This window comes from Opisthocomus hoazin, chromosome 3, assembly GCF_030867145.1.
Source record: "Opisthocomus hoazin isolate bOpiHoa1 chromosome 3, bOpiHoa1.hap1, whole genome shotgun sequence".
Classification (NCBI taxonomy): domain Eukaryota; kingdom Metazoa; phylum Chordata; class Aves; order Opisthocomiformes; family Opisthocomidae; genus Opisthocomus; species Opisthocomus hoazin.
The window spans coordinates 87413288-87435762 of NC_134416.1; the positions used below are offsets into that span (position 1 = coordinate 87413288).

Below are 22475 nucleotides of genomic sequence, written 5' to 3' on the forward strand. Positions count from 1 at the left end.
GCCTTTTTTTCACTGGTGTCAGCTGGACAAATTTACCTCAAACAAATTTACCTCAACGTTTGCTTTTGAATGAGCAGACCAAGTCGTTTGAATCAGAGAACAGAAGCCTTATCCATGCCCATCAGTTGCATCTCCTAATAAGAAGCGGTCTTACGATTCGATGTTGGTCCATGCTATTCTGGATAGGAGATTCTCTAGGCTCAAGACAAAATGTGAAACAGTGTAATAGCTATATTGCTCTGTAAAAGAGCATTTTTCCAGGGTCGCCTTCATCTGCAGAGTATTGTTTGGTGTTACACAAATTTAAGGAATATTGAATTGCAGGAACTAAATCTAGTTGGTTGCTTTTTTTATCCGTGAAAGAAACAGAGGTGGTTAAGAATACATATATTTTGATAAAGTGTCGATAAAGTAATAAGCACTCCTCCTCTCCTCAACTGAGGTATGAACAGTAGCAAGGCATTGGTGCAAAACCATCTACCCTCTGCACCTAAAAAGGTCTGAATCTACTCGTACTCCAACTGGCCAAAGCTGTACAGAAACCTGAACCTAAATGCTGCCAAACCTCGGTGATAAAAGCCTGATACCTTTAAAGAGCCTGGGAGGCCTGCCACTCATTTCAAAGGAGCCAAGATTTCACCCCAAGGGCCTGGCACATGGTGGCCAGTGACTGTGAATGAGCTTATTCACGGAGCAATCAGAGCTTATGGGTGCCTGCTCCTTCCCCTGCCTTAGTCCAGCGCTTTTACACTGTGGTTTTATTCACTGCCTTGGACTCAAATTCAGATGCTGTGTGGGTTCAACATTGTAAAAGTAATCCTTTTTCCTATTGACAATGTACTTTTATAGTACTTGAACATAGAGATTGAAATGTCAGTCAACAGAAATTCTTTTGATCTCTCCTTCTTCCGATAACTTTTTTCGAAACACATTCCCTTACCTCTCCCTTCCTGCCACACAAAAACCTCGCTCTGCTTGCCATTCAGGGACAAGTGTAAGTGGAAATGAAACAGTCATATTCCTTGACCACCATTTATAAACAACTGCCTGCAAATAACTGTCTTACCCTTCAAGGTACCAAGGTCAGGGCAGAAAATAATCAGTAAGGGTACACTTTTTAATAATTTCACTTGGCATCAAAATAGTGTAGATCTTAAAAATACTCGACGTGCTGACCTGAACCAGGACATGAGTTCTGCTTTTGTATGGATCAGCCCACATGCTTGTGGCCCCTCACAGCAGAGTGAAAATCTTCTGAGGGAGTACTGGGGCAGCATTTAATGCTGTTTACTTTAGTATGTATTCTCATCTCTTCCAATTACTTTTCTTCTTTGAGCAAACACGCTGTTTTGTTATCTACTGGTGCCAGCTGACCTTTGTGCAAGTAACCTTTATGCACCAAGTGTTGCAATCCTTGAAAGGGGAGACCCTTCTTTAGATAGTAGTCTTGCTGACATGACTGCTTTCTACATCTTTATTTAGGATACCAATTAAATAAATTAAGTCCTTATGCTCCTAGAACATACACTAGATCAACACTTACACATACAACCTTTACCTGTCCTATGACTGCTGTGTCTTGTTGAGAGCCTGTATGGGAGCAGAATCACCTCAAAAACATTCATTCCAGAGCTTCAGATGTGGCTTGTGAACTTTAGGAGGGCTGCTGGAAGCATTTTACTCCCACACTGAGATGATCTGGCGTAGACTGAGATCTGAAGACAGAAAACAGGCACTCTAGCTTGGCAGTACACAACAAAGCAAGGCCACCCTGAAGCAAGGGTTGTGCTTTCTAATAGATGGTTGTGCTGCCGCAACTGCTTTAATCCTACACCTCTCCTCTCCCAGAGGTTTTTTGTCGTCCAGAGGGGAGAGTGAAAACCAGGAGAGCACTCGATTTACCATGGTAACTTAAGTCTGATTGAAAGTCTTTCCTGCCAATGAGCTAACATCCCAGGTGGAGCCCGAATCCAACGGATGAGAGTTACCAGCCACTGCCATGGAAGCAAGGTGGGAAGCAGACGGAGACTGTAATGAGAAAGAAAGCTGATGTTCGTAGCCCTGTTCATAAGCAGATTAACTCTCTTAAAAATCTCACCTGTATGCATATATATCTGAGGAAAGAATAGTCTGAAGGAATCCAGTACAGCAAAATATACATCGGGAACAATTTGTTGAATGCTTGGGCACATTTAGTTTGTGCACCATCCACTACCCAGTCCTTTCCAAATTCAACACAGGTGGAAAAATAAGAAAATGTTTTTTCATGCACTGTGAATACCTTTTCTTCTTTTACAGTCTTTAACATACTTTTAGTCTTTGTAAAAAATAAACTAAGTAATTTAAAACAGTTTCTAAGAGCAGAAGGAACTACTGTAACCTGCACAATAACTTCTCACCACCTACTTTCTTCACTTACTCCATAAATTGTGGCAGATTTAGTGTAATCTTTTTGAAAAATTAGCTGTGATGCCCCTTGTTCTTTTCAGAGATAAATGTCTGAAGATTTTTGCTGTGGAAAATTAACTCTCAATGTTGTTCCATCTTGGGGGGGGGGGGGAAGAAGATTGGGGGAACAACATTCCTTTCACTCATGACATCCAGTTGCTCACAGGACAACAAAGCGGTGCCTCCAGATTGGCGTGTAGGATTAGGCTTTGCTCATACACACTGAACTATCTGATTACTGCCAATGGGATTACTTGTGTGAATAAGGCAAGCAGGATTTGACCTTAATATTTCATTTCAGGGCCAGGCAAATGCGACAGAAACGGTGAGAAAGCAAACCATTGCCTTGCCAAATATCTTTGATAACCACCAAAGTAAACATTCACCATATGATTTTCATATTAAGTGTTTTTGAAAAATCCTCCCCTTGTATAAATGTTTTGTAGCAAATGTTATATACCTTCATACTTATATGGCAAATGGAGAATTTAAATAATGTATGTACCGGCCACTTCATATGTATACTTTGTACTTAATACTATCGGCAAACTGTCCATTGAGCAGATTAAGATATGATTTAATTAAATATTAAGTTAAAACGTTAAATTAAATTTTTAAAAGCATATAGGAATGTTTTCTTCTTTTTATTTTCTCTTTCCTGTTAAAGTGAGGAGATTTAAGTGACCTTAAATTATTAGGGAATTCCATGCAGTTTTCAGCACACATTCTCTGAACTAGTATGCAGTTTTGGGGAGGTAAAAACCATGGATAGCTTTTGTGGGCAAAGCATGGCAGATTCCCTCTCACGCTTTTAGCAGACTCTTTTCACAATGTGATCTGCCTTATTTTAGCAGTACTTTACGATAGCCGCCTCAATTGCCTGCTGCATGTGTTTCTTTTCAGACACCAGGGTTAGAGGATGGTTCCTTCTGGACTCTTACCTTCCCACATTTTTCCTTACGGGAGCATACCTACTCTGCATATGGCTGGGCAACAAGTTCATGAAGGACAGACCTCCTCTCTCTCTCAGGGCTCACCTCATTGTATATAACCTTGGGATTACACTGCTCTCCTTATACATGCTCATAGAGGTAAGTGCTCTTCAATGCAGTGTGGCTGAGAAAGGTAAGCAACATACAGTTTTTAGCAGAAATATCTTAGCGATAGATAGCTTTGCTAGGAAATTTGACATCAACAACAAAGTAATTTTAAAATAAGAAAAGCCCCTCAGTAATTGGACAGTGAGTTATAGAGTACCTTCTCAGCTTAGATCTCTGCATGTTTTAGCGGTCCTTTCTGAGCTCAGATACACTTTCTTTGAGCCCACGCCTGGAGACAGCTGGCTGCTACTAGGACAGTGTCTACAAGTGTGAATTTGAATCTGCAGCAGTCGCTCAGCTCAAACATGCCTACATCTCATTCTTCAGCACCTGTGAATATGCCCATGGATTGGGTTTTAATCATATGACTGTCTATGGAATGATTTTTGTATGTACAAATTCCCGTGCTTAAATGTGAACACATTTATAGATGAGAAGTACTGATTTATTTAAGGTATTGGCAATTCAATGTCATTTTTCTGCTCTCCTGACTAAGAAGCTTTTGTCATATAGTCATACCGTAAGACACAGATGTTAAAAACCTGCCACTTCAGCCAAAAGCAAGTGCTGTGGGACTTGTGGGCTGAATATGGTCACACAGGTTATTTCCCAAGTACTTATCAGGAAGGAACATGCTCACCAAAATCAGGATCCATTCAGAACCAGAAGAGAGGTTTGAATGCATCTGACGATTTTGCAGCAGCAGAGGACACAAACAGTGCTCCTCAGCAAAAATATGTGTGTTTTCACCTCCCCAGTGGGGAGCAGAAGCCACAAGCCACTATTTTGATATTATTTGGGAGCTCCCCATTCTCAGCCTTGTGGTAATTGAGGTACTTTTAATATTGAAGTGTTAACATTCATCAGTTGCGGCCCTAAAAAGCAAACACTAGAAGAACGCCACAAAACATTTTCTGACTTGGCTTAAGTGACCGGGCATGAGAAGCCCTAGCTGAAGGATGTGTTTGATTTTGTGGTGTGGCCTGTGGAGGTGTGAGCTGACATCGCTGCCTTGCCCACACAGCCTTGCAGCATTTCTTGCTCCCTGGGCTCCCGGCAGCAGTTTCCACGAGAAAAACAAGGACTGACTGTTCTGTCAGCTGGACAAGAAACTTCGCAGAAGCCAAACAGGACCGCAAAGACTTCAGGTTTTAAAATAATTTCAGCTAAACACCAGGTGACTGGCCTGGTCAAAAGGCTGAACAGCAGTGTAGGTTTGTGCCTTTGTGCAAAGGACCAGTTGTGCTACACAGAGCTCCGTCACAGTCAAAGCTCCAGCTGGATTCAGCGGTTGCTGTGGGTGCCTGAGAGTACAGGATCGGGCCCAGAGCAAAGGCAAAACCAGCACAGTTGCTGGAAGGTTTGATGACTCCATACTGAATGTCCTCCAGAATTTAAATCAGCACTTTGATGTTTAAATCCCCATTCTGCTTGAAGGTGTACAGATAACTGTCTTCAGTAGCAGGGCTCAGCAAAAAGGATTGACTGAACAGAGAACAAAAATACTTCTCCCTTCCCATTGCAGGCTGATTTGGCCTGCCACAAGTAAATGAATGAACAAAGAATTTTAGCAGGTCTCACTTACATGAATGAAGCAAATTTTTTTGCCACCTTCACATCCTTGTAGGGATGGCGTTGAGCCAGCTCTCATTCAGCCGCCTCACTGCACTCTCCTTCCCGAGGCTAACCTTGCTACAGACCATCGTTGAGTGCATTAGTCCTCGGATTAGTCCCTTTAGACCTTGATTCTGTATCTGGAGGCTGCTGCTCTAGGCCCCCCAGACTGCAGCGGGGCATGACTGGCAGTGGCTTGTAGCTCCGCATTCTGCATTTTTCAGGAACCTGGGGGATGTCGCGAATGATCTGCACTGCTGGCTGTTCTACTGCAGGTTTCACTCTTGGCTCTGGACTGTCAGCCAGGCTGGTTTTACTCTGTACAAAACACTCTTCCGTAATAGTGACTCTGTATATTTTCTGTAGTCTACTTTCCTGGTTGCTATCACAGCTCCTCCTCTCCTGTAAAGGAGCAGAATGGAAATTAAGACTTGCAGATCTGCTTGAGGTAGCTTGCACATCCCTGCTGAAGGAAAACAGGCAAATGGGAGAGCAGAAGTCATCTTCAGTACTGAATGAAGTTACGGTGACTCAACATTTCAAAACATCTTATTTCCAAAGCTTCTCTCTGGCCCTTATTCTCTCTGTCTTTTATGGATGCTAAGCTCTTTCAGGCAAGAGTTACCTATATTTAGAGCATTCTGCACAGCAGTTTCTTATATAAACAGAGTTGATCCCTCCAGCGAGTATGATTCAGGATTAATTCCTAGTTAGACACATCTATAAGAGTTGTCTTATTCCTCCATTCTCTCACAACACCTGAACCCCTCTGGTCTCTGTAACAGGGATAAATCACAACAGAATAGGCTCTATATGAAAGATAAACCACAAAACAAACAAACAAACAAAAAACCAAAAACCCCAAATAGTTATTGGCATTGTTGTTCTTATCCCTTCTTGGTTTAGTTTATAAGATGCCACACATCTTTTCTTGTGATAGCTCTAGAACGGAGTGGGTGCTTCTTAGATATTCAAAAGGAAAATATCTCATTCAAAAGAAAGGGTGTATGTCCAAATGCAGACTGCCCAACACGATAGCTTTAGTGAGAAACGTGGTAAGCCAGCTGATGGGGATACCCATGCTGCAGTTCTTCACCTCCTCACTTTCATCTCCTGACCTAGTTTAGCTGTCCCTTGACTACAGTTGATTTGTACAACCTCAAGGCAAGAAGACAAAGGTTGTAGTAAGAAGTCATAACAAAAGGGCTGTTTTCAAGTCTCCAAGGGCAGATTCTTCTTCTGAGCCAGAGGTCCACACACTACACCATGGGCATGAAGTATCTGGGTGCTGATTTTAACTCCATGAGCTTTGAGGTTAACCAATCCCCAAAGTACTTGGAGGAACAGCTCCAGGACAACTCTAGGATGTGCCATTAGCATAAGGTCAGATACCCCTACCATCCCTGAAGGACAAGGTCGAAATAAAAACAGCTCTGTCCAGCTGCCCTCATCCTACTGAAATGTCTCAAAATGTTTGTATCAAGAAAGAGTCAGGTGCCTTTGAAGGCCTCCCAGAAGGGCGGTTTATGAGACTTTAATTCAGACTTCTGAGTTAGGCAAATGGATTTTCTTGAAGTCGTCAAAGGCACTTACCTCTCCCCACTGAATATAACGGAGAAGTGGGGCACTTGGTTTTGGAGCATGGCTTTTTCAAGTACCTGAGGCTTAGACACAAGTCCTGTGCTTAAATTAGGCAGGGTGCAGGTGCACCGCTGAGGGGCCAGGAGACAATTCCCTCCACCCTTGCCACTACAAGAGGACCCTGCATCAGAAGTTTGTTATTGGTTGTGTACACTTCTGGACCATTAAGCATTTGTAGACCCAGACAAAGTATACTAATACAACAATTTCTAGAAATATTGCCAAAATTCTGTATAAAGAAAATCAACCACCACCTTCTTATTTTAATAAAACCCAAAACTTTTAGCAATTTCACTGAAGAAAAATATGCCTTTCCTCTACACTAACCTCTGCCTAAGATCCTAAAATCACCAGCTATGAGCAGAAAGCCAGCTTACAGTGAAAAGCAAGCAAGTCTTCGCATATACGAAAATTAATTCATGTGCAAGTCAACTCACAAACCACAGTCCAGAGATGCAGTCTGAGGTGCCAGAGGCCAAGATCAGATTTTGAAGTTTGCCACAGGATAAAACTGTCACAACTCCAATGATAAATAAAAACTAGAAGCAAAGGAGACCAATGCTGATCTCTGAATTGTGAAATTGCTCAGGTGACAATACTGTTCCTCATTAAAAGGAAAAGACATAATCTCTACCATGGTCTTAGCCTGCTTTCCCTAGCAGTGTCATCTCCGCCCTATTTATATCTCAGCCAGTCATCAAGCTCTCATCCAAGTCCTTTTGGTGATCAGGCACTGAGAAAACCAGGACGCTGGCACCATCTGGGTCAGATTAAGAAGGAGATCTAGATATATGTATCATTAGCACAGGTAGCGTGATGTCTCAAGCTGCTTGTATCCCTAGGTAGCTTCACAAACTTACTACAAATCTGTAGGATTTGTAAGCAATCAACCACATCCATGTGGGGAAGTAGGACTTGCACGTGAGGACCCCTTGATTCAGAGCAAAGGGAAAAAGGCAGAACTGCACAAGTATTGCAAGCCCAATGCATTGACATTTTTAGTGAAACCAGAAAAAAAGTCTTTTACCTTACAGGATTAAAAAAAAAAAAAAAAACAAAAAAAAACAAACCACCAAAAGAGTAAATTACCTTCACTTTACCTGTTCCTAGCAGCTGAAAATTCACCCCACACTAAGTCCCATTTCTGAATTATACTCATGATGTGCAGATCCACAGGTGCCAAGACAATGTGAGGATTCCCAGGAGTACCAGAATTGCCTTCTCTGTATCCTCTGGTAGCAGGAAAGGTCAGAAGCACAATTCTGGCATGATCAGGGCCACCAGCCACTGTTTTTAGCCCTATACATTGCAACTGGGATTACATCTCACAAATTACTAGAAAGCCTGATATAATGCATGAATTTAGGATAACAGTGGGCAAAATGAAAGGAACCCATCAAAAATAGAAGGAGCACTTAATCTCTGTTTTATTCCATCATTATAATGGTTGACATCAGAAAGATTTGCCTCCTAACTGTGCAAGTGTTAAAAAGATAGAGTTTGAGTAGCAGAAGGTCTAAGTAAAGTTTTAACAGTGCAGGTGATGAGGAAAGGTAAAAAAGACATAGGTCCTAGCTGATTTGAGCTGTCCTGGAATTTTACTATGGAAATCCAACTTCAACACAATGATTTATTATTTTGTTTTAAGATTGCAATAAATAATTGTTTACTCCTTCACTAATTGTTCAGAAGTTAAAGAATATAAATTTAGCAGAGAAGTAAGGAATTATTCTAGATCCATAAGGACTGGTGCTTGAGGTGGAGGCTTGCTTTGAACTGATTCTTTAATTAGGACACAAAGACTGTATTAACCTTGGGGGAACAAGAGGAGAAGAACAAAGCAAGAAACCAGAAGAGATCAGGTGCACTTTTCTATCGTTTGGAAGAAGGGAAAAGTGAGGGAAAAAAAAATAGACAGGAAAATGTCACTGAGCGTGCAAAGCAGTAAAAGTTAAAGCAAAAAGGAACATGCTTAAAAAAGCTGTTAAGAACTTTGTCTGAATAGAGTTAAATTCCCAGGTGTTCTTCTATCCTAATCAAATCATTTGTTTGGAGAGCTGAGGAGCTGACTTTTCTGTCCTTGCCTGCAGTATTCTAGCTGGACACGTTGTCCTCACTTCTCAGTTTTCATTCTCTGAGTTCTCCATGTCTTTGCTACTGACCTTTCCGATCTCTGCATTTGGGTAGGACATCTAGCCTGTTCATCAAAAAGGCAGTGCTCTGGATCTCACCTACACATTCAGATAGAATTCAGTAGAACTTTATTGGAAATCAAGAATAAAAATTCATATGATGAGGTTTTTCACATGTGCAAAACTTCTGATGCCATCACTAGTACCACAAAGTAACATATGGGAGCTATTCAGAATAGGAGATGTAATCAAAAATTCTTGGAAAATAAGCCTAGAAGTGATTTCTTTTAGCCTGTTCCACTATCCCAGACAACAGGAACACACAAAGGAATTATCATTGATAACTAATTTCAAGTCCTTTTGAAGTCATTAGTTCACTAATCCTTCTAGCAGCCTCCTGTTTACTTAGGGGGTATTAAATAGAACTGGCTAGGAGTTTTTCAGCAACATGGCTTTTCATTTGAAAGAGCTTTTGTTGACAAAAAAAAATTCAGACATTTATCAAAACTGTTTGGGAAGGGACTCTTATTTTTGTTACTCTGTTACGAACTTTCTGACCTCAAAAGAAGAAGAAAGCATGGGACCACTTACTTCCTCTGCTGTGGAATAACCAGCATCCTTCTAGTTAGGATGCTTCAGCAGGATGAGAGATCCAACAAGGAGTCCACCTGCACATATTGCAGGTCAGGATAGCAAACCCCAGTTGGTATGTTACAGAACTAGCCGATCTTTTAGTGGGATGCCATGGATGCAATTACTGGACCTCTAACTAGACCCATGGGGAGATGGAGACCCTCACCAAGGAGCAACCCAAAGCATGCTCTTTACGTTTCTGTCTCCATGAAAAATATCTCAACCACATAAAAGAGGGACAACAAAATATATTAATTGTGAAAAATCTTGTGGGTATTTCTTGTTCAGCACCTGTTGCTTGTTTGGCACAACACCACTACTAAGTTGTTACATTTGGGGAAACTGAGGCACTGACCAAGTGGCAGGGCTGGGACTAGGCTCCTGGAATCCCCCGGTCCTGGTCTGAACAATTTAAGCCATGCTGCTTCCCTATGGGGCTCATGGTCTTGCCAGATTACAGCTTATTTGATTTTAAAGACACAAGAGCAGCAATCTGGAAACGCAGGCTGTTCTGCATCTCAGCAATCCATCTAAAATCTGGGATTATACCACAATTCTTGGAGGCTCATCTAAAAATAGGCAATCTATACGAGAGATATTCTTCAACAAATGCTATTCACAGATAATTTTACAATTGAACATCCTATCCAGAAAACCTGCCTGAAAGCATTCTAGGTATTGTTTAATACTGAGTTAAAGATATATAAAAGATGATTAATGGTACCTTCCCTCTATTCATCTACTAATTATGTAAAAGCGCAATGGCCTCAGTAGTGTTGCTGCATGCCTTCACCCCAACGTCTTGGGGACAGGAAGACAACTCAGATGTTTCATGCTTGTGGAACTGAGCCACGTTACAGTCAAGGAGCCAATTTCTCCATTCAAACACTAAAAAAGAGAAGTCAGGTAAAATGATGAATGTCTGGCCTCTGATTTAGACACGGATCATCTTTGGAGGCATTTCATCCTAAAATTCACTTAAAATAAAAGATGCAAAGAAAACAAAGTCATTCCTCTTTTCTTCCCAAGACACTGTCCTGAGTGTTGGCTTAGACTCCTTTTCCTTGGGATGTGGTCAGCAGATAACTGCTTTTCGACTGTTTTGTCCAAGTCTATAGACCCAGGGAGGAGCTACTATTCACAGGGACTAACAAAAATCTCCCCCTACAGGCAAAGGAAATAGGTGATTGACAGCACTGCAAGTTAGACCCTTCTTTCAACTACAAAGATAGATTAGTCTCCTTAATTTAGCAGGACCTCTGTTGCTGGAGAACAGTGGTCAGATCGAGCTGTTTTGATTGGCCTGAGGGCTGGAGTCCCAGAGAAAACCCGGTGAAATATCACATACATAATAATGTCAAGAGGTTTCTTTCTTCATTTTTTTCCCATAAAGACTCTAGTGCTCATCCTCCCGCTCTGAACTTTTGAGAAGAATTTCAATTATTTGAATACTAACTAGTTTTTGGCTTCCCCTTCAGAACTGTTTTCAGATAGACAGACAATATACCAGATAGACTATTTCAGTTGGAAGGTACCTAGAACAATCATCTAGTCCAACTGCCTGACCAATTCAGGGCTGACCAAAAATTAAAGCGTGTTGTTAAGGGCATTGTCCAGATCCCCCTTAAACATTGACAGGCCTGGGACACCAACAAGCTCTCTAGGTACCCTGTTCCAGTGTTTGACCACCCTCTCGGTAAAGAAATGCTTCTTCATGTCCAGTCTAAACCTCCCCTGACGTAGCTTTGAACCATTCCCACGCATCCTGTCACTGGATCCCAGGGAGATCAGCATCTCCCTCTCCACTTCGCTTCCTCAGGAAGCTGGAGAGAGCAACGCGGTCACCCCTTAGCCTCCTTCTCTCCAAGCTAGACAAGCCCAAAGTCGTTAGCTGCTCCTCATAGGACATGCCTTCCAGCCCAGTCACCAGCTTTGTTGCCCTCCTCTGGACACATTCAAGGACCCTCAGATCCTTCTAAAATTGTGGGGCCCAGAATGTCACACAGTACTTAAGGTGAGGCCGCACCAATGCTAAACACAGCGGGATATCCCCTCTTTTGACCGGCTGGCTGTGCTGTGTTGGACGCACCCCAGGACGCCGTTGCGCTCCTGGCTGCCAGGCCTGCTGCCGGCCGGCACCCCCAGTTCCCTTTCGGCAGGGCTGCTCTCCAGCCGCTCCTCCCCCAGTTTATACTTGTGCCCAGCATTACTCTGTCCTAGGTGCAGAATCTGACATTTTGACTTGTTAAATTTAATACCATTAATCATAGCCCAATGGTCCAATCTATCTAGATCCCTCTGCAAGACCTCCTATCGCTCAAGTGAGTCAACAGCACATCCCAGTTTGGTATCATCAGCAAACTTCCCAATGGTGCATTCAACGTCTGCTTTCAGATCATTGATAAATACATTGAACAGAACTAGCCCTAGAATTGAACCCTGAGGAGCACCACTGATGACAAGTCACCAGCCAGATGTAGCCAGGTGGCTGGTGCCTCACCCTCTGTCTTTCTCCTGCCCCAGGATAAGGTGGAATACCTTGTTGCTTCCAGGCATTTGCTCTCTGAGAAAGCCCAACATGCACAGAGCTTTTTCTACAACTCAAAGGTCACGGAGAAACCACGGTGTATAGAAATAGGAATGTCCATTCAGAAAATCATGTTGCTTTCCTTTCTAGCCTACCTGTAGCGGAACAGATACAGCAACAAGCTGCAGCTGTGACATTTTTGAGGCTGAAAGCTTGAAATGAGCAGGGCACAGGCCCCCGGGTCTGGGCTTTTGGTGCTTAGTCTGCTACTCTGCAAGGTAAGAGGCTTCAGCATCATCTTCTGGCACCTGCTGCTCCCCACCCATCCCCGCTGAGATTTCATACAGAGGAACCAGCTTTCATTCTTGAACAATGTGATTCACTGTTTTAAAAAAAAAAAGGCATTAGTTGGACTGCTGCAGCAAAGCAACTGTTGTGAATCCTCATGCTGTTTATACTTGAGTAGATAAGTAACAGTCATTTATTGATGTAAAAACTGGAATCTACTGGTGTAAAGGACAACATTAGAGGCAATCTACTGTTGTTAAGAACAACATTAGAGCAACAGCAAAATATGGAAACTCTACTAATTAACAGGATGTTGCTACTTAGCAGAAATTTCTCACAAAACAGAACCTTCGTCTAAGAGTCCTGTTTTTCCAAATAGCTTCAGACAATGCATGTGTTAATATTATTTGCAAGGTAGACTGCCAAGAATGCAAAGCGTTCAGGGAATTGTTTTCTAGAGAGAGAATTTGTATTTTGAAAGAGAGAGGGGATTTCTCACCTCTTTCACACATCCTGCACTTGCAGCATCTCTGCATGATTAATAACACCATCAGCTCTGCACAGTTGGGAGAGTGCTCAGCATGTGAAAGGGAACGTAACTGAAACAGTACGAGTAGCATATGAATTTGGTATCAGAGAAAAAGAGATGTAGTGACTGAACACCTTGTGTCAAGGTACCAGCTTTTTCCATATCTTCCAAATATGCAGCTGGCTCATTTGGTACCATGGGGTAAGCTGCTTACCTTCCACATCACTGATAACCAACATGGAAATCATGGCCTCGGATCACCAGGATCCCAAATACATACTCGCTGCCTTCCAAGTTTCCCTGCTAATTTTTTATTAGGAAGTTAGCCAGAAATCTTGAAAATCAGCTTGCAGGTAGAGCAGTCAAAACTCCAAGCGGATTCTCCTCTTTTCCCTAAAGGAGACCCAGCAGTTTGAAAGGCACCTGCAACAGAGAATAGAAAAGTTAAGCTGACATGAAAGAGCAAGATTAAGACAGTCAAAACAGATCTTCACTCTAAGCTGCTGGCTCTTGAAACAGACACACATCAGAGGGAACTCTCCTGCCGAGTCAAATGACTGGCGAATAGGCACACAGTATGATCTACAGAATCTGGCGTTATACAGAATCATCGAAGAACAAACAAAAGGAATTAAAAGAAAACCCTGCAGTCAGAGAGAGTGGTATTTCTACTCCAAAATTTGCTCTCCATTTGCACGCTGACAAGTTGTGATGAGTTGCAGTTTTCTCAAATACCAGGTCAAACATTTGTGATATGGAAAAGAAATATTTTTTAATTTTATTTCTGAGCCTTTAAGGGTTTTCTCATCTCATTTTCCAACATGATAGCTATGAATGGAATACTTGAAAAAAGTCTTGAGATAGGACCAAGCAGGCCAGTTCAGCACCAGCAGGAAAGTTTCCTAACCTTTAACACACAAGAAAACAACACACAAAAGAGATTTCTGAAAATCAGTCTACTATAATCACACAAATCACATTTGTAAAACAGACTAATCAAAAGATTTCAAATACTAAAATTTTCTAGTAAATTTCTGTGAACCAGCGTTTCACCTACTATAGCAGAAAATTTTATGAGGTTAGGGATCTTCAGCAGAGCAAAAAAGTGAGTTAGTTGTTGAAAGAAGAGAAAAAGAGGTTGAAAAAGTAAAGTGATTTTGCAATTGGAACCTGAAAAAAGCAAATTCCCAAAGACACATTAAAAGAGAAATGAACAAATTTGACCAGCTTAAGCACAGGAAAGGTATGAATTTACAGATATAGAATGCAATAGAATCAATTAGGTGAAATTGTTTTAATTAGTCTTGGAAAAAATGTTAAAAACTGCATACCTCATCAGGTAAAATCGTTTAAGAGTTTTACATAAAAAAATGTTATAGTCATATTATAGAACTAAGTTGCAAAACATTGTGTAAAGTACGAATACAACAAAACGCAACCTTTCTCTCTTAACAAAGCAACAGAGTCCATTTGCAATGCCAATTTTTAGTTCCTCAGCACAACTGGGAGAAAGGGTCCTCCTTAGTTTATGACATTACCTTGCACAAGAATGGAAAAGCGGTCACCTCTTCGCCTTGAGGTTTCATGAGTCATGATTTCAACTCCCTGCAATCACAAGGGCTAGAGGTGATCCCACTGTCACTGCTTCCCACCTATAAAGCCAATGAGGGCTTTGTTACAGTTGACTGAGAAAAATAAAACAGCAAGAGACAATTTTATTTACTTCCTGCTCCTGTAAGTAGAACTGGGAGCAGAGGTTTTTGCAGAGCTGTTAAAGCTCTTGTTTGAGGCCGTGCCTTACCAAAGCTCCCAGATGTCAGCACTGCAGCCTGCTGGCACCCAGGATGCTGCCTCCAGATGAGCTCCTGATACTCCAGCACTGTTTGACCACACTGCCTGCAGCCAAGAACAAGATGACAGTTCCACATTTCCCAAGAAACAGGGCAGAGTTCAGAGCAAATCTTCAACAACAGCCTGCCAATGATGCTGCACCTGCCTATTCTAAAGGTCTCAGTTTGGGGGTCACTCAGCCACCTCTCATCTGGAGACAAAATCCAAGGCAGGAGAGTGCACAAAGGTGGCACTGAGAGGAGCTACCTAGAAAAGCAACCATGCTGTAATGTCTCCCCATCCCTCGTGAAGCTGCTACCTATTGCCAGGTACAGTGCAGGCACAGATCTGGGGACCAAGGACATGCCACAGGAGGGACAACCGGGGAACTGCGTGCTCTCTGCCTCCTACTCGGAGAGCAAAAATGACCCCTTTTCCATTCAGCTGCTTTTTTAAAGATTGTAGTGAAATGAAGTGGCATAATATGCTTCTCTCAAAGAGTTTTAACTCCCTTCTCATCAGCACCTCTGCAAGTTAAGTTCCTTGAAGAGATGCAACCCATACCTCCCCTTCCTACAGTGGAAAAAGGAGAGGAACCCACGCGTCCCAGACCTGCACGCTTACAGGCACAACACGCAAGCAGAGGCCAGCTTGGCAAGACAAATTTTAATCTCAGCTGCACTGAGCATTTGTATGAGGATCTCTAGTAGGGATTTTGTTGTTTCCCCTGTTTCTAGAAGGGGTTTGTTTCAGCTGTTACATAGCAGTTACCTGTTAAACACTCATTTATTGTCTTTTCACCTCTGTCTGCACTCTATGGGTTATTCTGGCCACATACACCAGCTATGTTGGCATTATGTAGGAACAATCACAGAATTGCAATTCAGAGGAAAAATAATAGAAGACCCTGAGTTTCCAGGTTTTAATGTGAATTTATAATAAGCGTTATGGGCTACGTAATGCCAGAGTTGAAAGCAAACCACTTCTCACAGCATCTTGCAATGCCGCTTACAGCCTAACACTTTGATGTATTTCTCCACTATCACTCACTGCATCCTCTGTAGAGGCAACAGACCACAGAATGTGAATTGCTCAGTTTGGCCCCAAAGCCCGCTTTTCATACATGCAAGAATAAGCAAAGACCTTTAAAAAAAACCAAAACAAACACACACACAAAAAAACCAATGGACTCTACGTAGCCTTTAGACAACAGATTATGCTTCCTATTCTAAATGAGCTGCTGAATGCTTTAGGTGGTCAATACCATAAAAATATTCCACATCAAAAGCCATCATATGGCTTTCTAGAAACCTTCTGCTTCATCAGTGTGGTAGCCTGACATTTCATTGCTTTATCTGCTTCCCAGTATGACACGTGCTAAATCCAAGAAATTGCTTGTGTGTCTATTCCTGTCTCCATTCAGCACTATGCCCGCTCTCCTCTACTTCCTCCTCCAGTGGAGGATAAAGAGACAGGTGTAGGGCCTTAGGAAATACTTCTTCCATTGTGCTGCTTCAGATCTGCCTTCAGTTTGCTTGCTTGGCATCAAGGAATTTTTCTCAAGGACAGTTTTGCTGAAGTAGCTATGTTAAGCTCTGTTTGTAGTGCTTCAGGACAAAGACACAATATTCAAGCATGAGCTTTGGAGTGACAATCACTGCATTAAGTAACAAGAGATTTTAATGGATGCCCTGAAGGCTCTAAAGCCAGAGAAATGTAAAAGGTATACCATTTCAGTGTGTATCTCCGACACAACCTGATGCCTTTTCCACTTCAAAGCAGACGATATTAGCAAGTTGTCTGGTTTAAGAGCATCAGTTTATGGACGGAGTGAGAACCTACCATACTTTCTTGCTGCTTCTTTCAGTAAACACAGAACAGCTGCAGGGATAAAAAAACTGCTACGTCTGTTCATGAGCATAGTTGCTGTGCTTTCTATTCCAGCTCATCCTTGCCACATGGGAAGGAGGCTACAACTTGCAGTGCCAGAACCTCCACAGCGCAGGGGAGGCCGACGTCCGGGTAAGACGCAGCAGCAGCTCAGCCCCCAACATCTGCAGCAGTCCTTCCTTCCTTCTTCCCTTCCGCAGCAGTCCTTCCTTCCTTCCTTCCTCCCCTCTGCGTCCTCGGTGCAACGCTTCTGCCTTCATGGCAGTTATAAAGATGTTACTGACGACATCTTTAATATGAGGGCTTTAATGGCATCCTTGCCATAGAAAGCATGACAAGAGAGTATTTTGAAAAGCCATACACCAAGATCTGTGATCAGCACAGTGTTGCCTGACTATTAAAACAGAGAATGCGATCATTTAAGAAATTGGGAGAAAAATCAATCAACTAAAATGTAAGACTTGTTGGGCTTTAGCTAGAAACTGATTTAAACCCAACTCTGAACGTTGGAAAAGTGCAGAGACATTGTGCTGGCTTGGCTTATCTCTAGTTTCAACCCTTATTTCTGCATCACAGCAATTCCATGTATTAACTCTCTGTCATTGCCTACTTCAGGCTTGCTTTCCAGATAATTTTAGAGCTGAAGGTCAGAAAGATTAGTTAAAACTTATATCAGTTCCCTCAATCCTCAAAATTCGTCTGTGTTTTGGCAAGAAAAAAGCCAGTTAAATACCTTTCCCATCAACAAGGTATTTTCCCTTTTCTGTTTTAACTGTCTGGAACTGTCCTGGAACATATCCTGAGCTCTGGCTCTAGAGGAGGGTCTGTTCCACTGTGTTGAGTGTCAAAGTTGGACTATTTAAAAACAAGAAGCTGCCAGCAAAATCTGTTCAGTGCCAAGAAAGTAGAAGTGGTAGCACCTTTAAAGAAAAAAAACCCACACACAACAGTATCTTTGATGAAAAAAAAAATAGAATGATTAGAAATCCTCCCTCAAAGGTTATATTTCTTAAATTATGTCTAGATAATTATATATTTATACAATCACAGAAGAAATTATGCATTTTTTCTAAACTGCCTCATTCAAAAGGGCAATAAAATTGAAGCAAGAGCCTGTGCTCCTCCTTCAATAGGATATTGGTGCCTTTTGGAAAGTTGCATGCCTAGGGACTGATGAAGTACAGCAATATTTAAGCCCTTTTATGGACAGATATTTATCTCCTGCTCCTTTGTTCTTGCTTGTACAGGTAGCCAAGGTGCTGTGGTGGTATTATTTTTCCAAAGTAATTGAATTCATGGACACTATCTTCTTTGTACTGAGAAAGAAAAGGAACCAGATCACCTTCCTTCACGTGTATCACCATGCCACTATGTTTAACATTTGGTGGTGTGTTCTGAACTGGATACCCTGTGGGCAGAGTAAGTCTGTGTTGGCTTCGCCACCTGGGGTAGAAGTCACCTGTTGTGGGGGAGAATCACATCACCACACAAAGCAGTTGTGTCACTGTGCTATATGATAGCACCTTTAAGATTCGTAGCCTTCCAGAACTGCTGAACACCTGCAGACCGCAGTAAAATTAAATGCATGATTATAAGTTCAGGGCAAAAAAAAAAAAAAAACATAATCTGAGTGTTAGGCCCAAGATTTTCCACTTAGCTGCCACAACCCCTCATATTTACTTCTCTTTGAACCACTTTTAGGCAGGATAACACTGCTGAGTAGCGCACAAGAGTGATCACATACAAGACCTACTCCAAAAGCAGATGTAGGAGGAAATTATGACCCTGGTAAAGTCAGTGTCAATCACGACAGAGGAACTCCGTATCATTTTTACCAGTTTGACTCCTGTACACATCAATCTGACGTTCTGCTTTAGTAAGACACTTTATCTCATAATGGCTAATTAAAATACCAGTTTGAGTTTTTTTTGGTTTCAAATGAGAATACACCTCCTTCAAGTAGTAAAACTATTGGACAGTCAGAACTGATTAATACTGTCTTACGTTTCATATTGAAATAGCAGAAGTAGCAGCATCCTTTGCCTTATTATATTTTGGGTTCAATATTTTTCACAACAGTAATATCTAAATGACGTGGCTCTTAAGAGGATATTGTAACTGTCATCATCTCCCCTCTTGAGGCAGGGAAGATGTACGGGGACACAGGCTGCTCACTTAGAATTTGTATACTAAGTCCACACAGCTGAGGATTCTGTCAGGCATATCACAACACACACACTTTTCCAGGGCTTCATACAGCCAGAGGCTTCCTGTAGGACTGTCAGTAGACTCAGGAAGAAAATCAGTTTTCGTTCTTTGAGCTATTAAAGGGAGTCACCTCAGTCCGCTTAATATTTTGCAAAGCAGCTTGTTGCAGATGTTTTTCAGAACAAAAAGCAGAATTCACATTTGTTGATACTTATTATAGACAGCACAGAAATCAAAGTAAACCACTGTTTTTCATGCTGTTTGCTGTGTAGAAATAGAGATCAAGGATTTTATAGCAATTAAGAGCTATTTCTACAGAGGTGTAAACAAATTCGGAGCGGTTTGTGCTTTCTATTGTGTCTGAACATATTGCCCGCATTTTGCACCATTATGATTAACAGAGTGGAAAAATCAGTAGCTAAGTAATTAATCAGTAATTATGAAGTAATTAATCAGTGGAAAAATCAAAATAATTGGTAACACCATCTTGTAGTTGTCAAGCACTGCCATCAAACACATGAGCATACAGCAGACAGAGTAGTGCTGCTACTTCTCAATAGTCTGTGAGGTATAGAGGGTAATTCATTTGCTCTAGAATTAGGATTTACTAAGCGTAGCTAATTAGAGCAGCAAGGTATTTTCTGGGGTGAAATTTTGGAAATCTGCATCTAGCAGAAGAAACACTGAAGAAAATGGGAACAGCGCTCAAACGCAGCCACACGAGGCTAGTTTAATTCAGAGTAAAGCCCTTAATACTGCATCAGGGAGCAGAAGAGCGGCTACCTCCCAGGTACAGTGATGTTTAAAGCTTACAGCAATAATGGAGAGACTCATGCAAAGAATGTTTAGAAGGGAAACGAAAGCAATGACCCATAAATTACAGAATAGAAAAGCAGAGAAAATGAAAAATACGGACCTAAAATACAATATGCAGCATGAGGAAAACCCTATAGGAAGTATCATTCAGTTTGTCAGTTGTCCCTAGGACAGCATCGCTTCACAGAATCACAGAATAGTTTGGGTTAGAATTGACCTTTAGAGGTCACCTAGTCCAACGCCCCTGCAGTGAGCAGGGACATCTTCAACTGAACCAGGCTGCTCAGAGTCCCATCTAACATGACCTTGAATCTTCCCAGGGAAGAGGCATTGACCACCTCCCTGGGCAACCTGTGCCAGTGTTTTGCCATCCTTGTTGTAAAAAAATTCTTCCTTTATCCAGTCTAAATCTACCTTCTTTTAGTTTAAAAACATCACCCACTGTCCTATTGCAACAGGCCCTGCTAAGAAGTTTGTCCCCACAGTACTTATAAGCCACCTTTATGTACTGAAAGGCTGCTATAAGGTCTCCCAGAGGCTTCTCTTCTCCAGGCTGAACAGCCCCACCTCTCCCAGCCTTTCCTCGCAGGAGAGGTGCTCCAGCCCTCAGATCATTGCTGTGGCCCTTCTCTGGACCCACTCCAACAAGCCCATGTCTCTCCCATGCTGGGGGCTCCAGAGCTGGATGCAGGACTCCAGGTGGGGTCTCACCAGAGCAGAGCAGAGGGGCAGAATCGTCTCCCTTGACCTGCTGGCCACGCTGCTGGGGATGCAGCCCAGGGCACGGCTGGCCGCCTGGACTGTGGGCGCACATTGACAGCTCATGTCCTGCTTTTCGTCCACCAGTACCCCCAAGTCCTTCTGGGCAGGTCTGTTCACATCAGGAATGTCTTTAGCAAAGGATAAGCATGAAGGGAAGACTTACCATATGCAGGAGACATTGCTAACAGTAATATCTTCTCTTACTTTTTAGCAGTTGGTACATAAAACATTTTCCTTGATGGATTTTTTTAGGCTTCTTTGGACCCACTTTGAATAGCTTTATCCATGTGCTTATGTATTCTTACTATGGACTGTCTGTCATCCCTTCTATGCGCAAGTATCTCTGGTGGAAGAAATACCTCACTCAGGCACAACTGGTATGTATCTATTTTACTATCATTTTTAACTACCAGAAATCCTTCAAAATGCTGGAGGGGGCAAAATGCATGATATATAAACATTTTCATTTGCAGAATTAAGCCAATTAGAACTCAAATATAACAAAGCTATCATACAGAATAAGTCACTAGTGCAGCCTGGTATAACTTAATAAAGGATATGATGCTCAGAAATATTTTCCACAATACAGTAGAAACTCTACAGTCCATAAAATTCCATTATTTTTGATCTCTTGCATAGAAAATGGGGAAGGTGTTTTTAGGGTTTTTTTCCCTCACTATTTTTCTCTGTTATTAATTGGGAATAAATTTAATTAATCTTCCTAAAGTTGAGTATTTTGCCTGTGATGGTAATTGGTAGCTTTTACTAATTTCCCTCCCTGCCCTTATCTCACGTCACAAGTTTTTTCATCTTGTTTTCTCCTCCTACTTTACTGAGGAGAGAAAGTGAGAGAGCAGCTGGGTGGGCACCTGGCAGCCAACCAAGGTTAACCCACCACACCATGGTACAACTACAAACCGCAAAATTATGTAAACAAACTCTTAGACAAGACAGAAGTTGTCTGACTTTCAGAAGTCTACTCCAGCAGTTGCTGTACCCAAAGATCTGTGCCGCATCAAAAGCTGCTATCAACAAGATAAAAGGCGTGATGCAAAATAAAGTTCCTTTCACTTTTTTTGTCTAATGGCCTGTTCATATTATATGGGAGTTCAGATGTTTGCAGTGAGCTTAAAAATGCTGGTGTAGAAATGTGTTTAGCAAATACTTCTTCTCTGAGCTGAGACCATCCCTGCAGCTGAAACACACTGCCTTGTTTGAAATGCACCCCAGCACGGTGGATTGAGGACACGCTCAGCTGGCTGGGGAGAATCAGATGCACCAGCATGGGCTGTGGTTCACAGTCCTAAATACTGACAACCGCCCATGATTCCACCTCATTTTTCCTTCATTTGTCCCCATCTTAAATCCATAAATGCAATTGCCATCCTACCTGAGCTTGTCCTCAGACCTGGGATTTCTATTTTCTATTCAGACTTTTAAAGCTATTGCCTGCAGTCTTCAGAGCTTTCTCAAGTTTCTGCCCAGCAACAGAGAAAACACTGTACACCTATCTTTCACATCATGTCGTGCCAGAACAACCTCTATTTAAAAAAAAAAAAAAGAAAAAAGCTTTCATTTTGCCAACTAGGCCTACAAACTAATATTTTTAGAAATCTCTGACCCCTTAGGTCTTTTAAATTTCATCAGAGCACCATTTCAACTTAACCCTCACAATACATTCACAGGTTCAGAAAGGGATAGTTTTTAAGAGTACTCAACTTACAAAGACTAGGACTAGGTGACATTGTTATAGCTGATTTAGCTAGCACCAACCCTTCCTCAGCAAATATCCATGCATGATCTTTCCTCCACAGATCCAGTTTCTGCTCACTATTGTGCACACACTCAGCGCAGCTGTGAAGCCATGTGGATTCCCATTTGGCTGCCTCATGTTCCAGTCCTCCTATATGGCCACACTGGTCATTCTCTTCATAAACTTCTACATTAAGGTAAGCAGTCTTCCTGACAAGGATGGGGGGAAAAAAAAGCACTTTTTGCACAGCAGTCTTGAGGAACTCACATGTAGAAGAAGCATCAGTACCTAAAATATGTTTGTA

At 41.9% G+C, this 22475-nt stretch overlaps 1 protein-coding gene across 1 annotated transcript in view; it reads left to right on the forward strand.

The window, feature by feature from the left end:
- Positions 1 to 22475, forward strand: part of ELOVL2 (ELOVL fatty acid elongase 2) — a 57648-nt gene that overhangs the window by 32706 nt on the left and 2467 nt on the right. The window contains exons 3-7 of the mRNA XM_075416949.1: positions 3352 to 3539; positions 16687 to 16764; positions 17880 to 18051; positions 20671 to 20795; positions 22233 to 22367. Coding sequence (XP_075273064.1) covers positions 3352 to 3539; positions 16687 to 16764; positions 17880 to 18051; positions 20671 to 20795; positions 22233 to 22367 — 698 coding nt within the window. The remainder of the gene's footprint in view (positions 1 to 3351; positions 3540 to 16686; positions 16765 to 17879; positions 18052 to 20670; positions 20796 to 22232; positions 22368 to 22475) is intronic.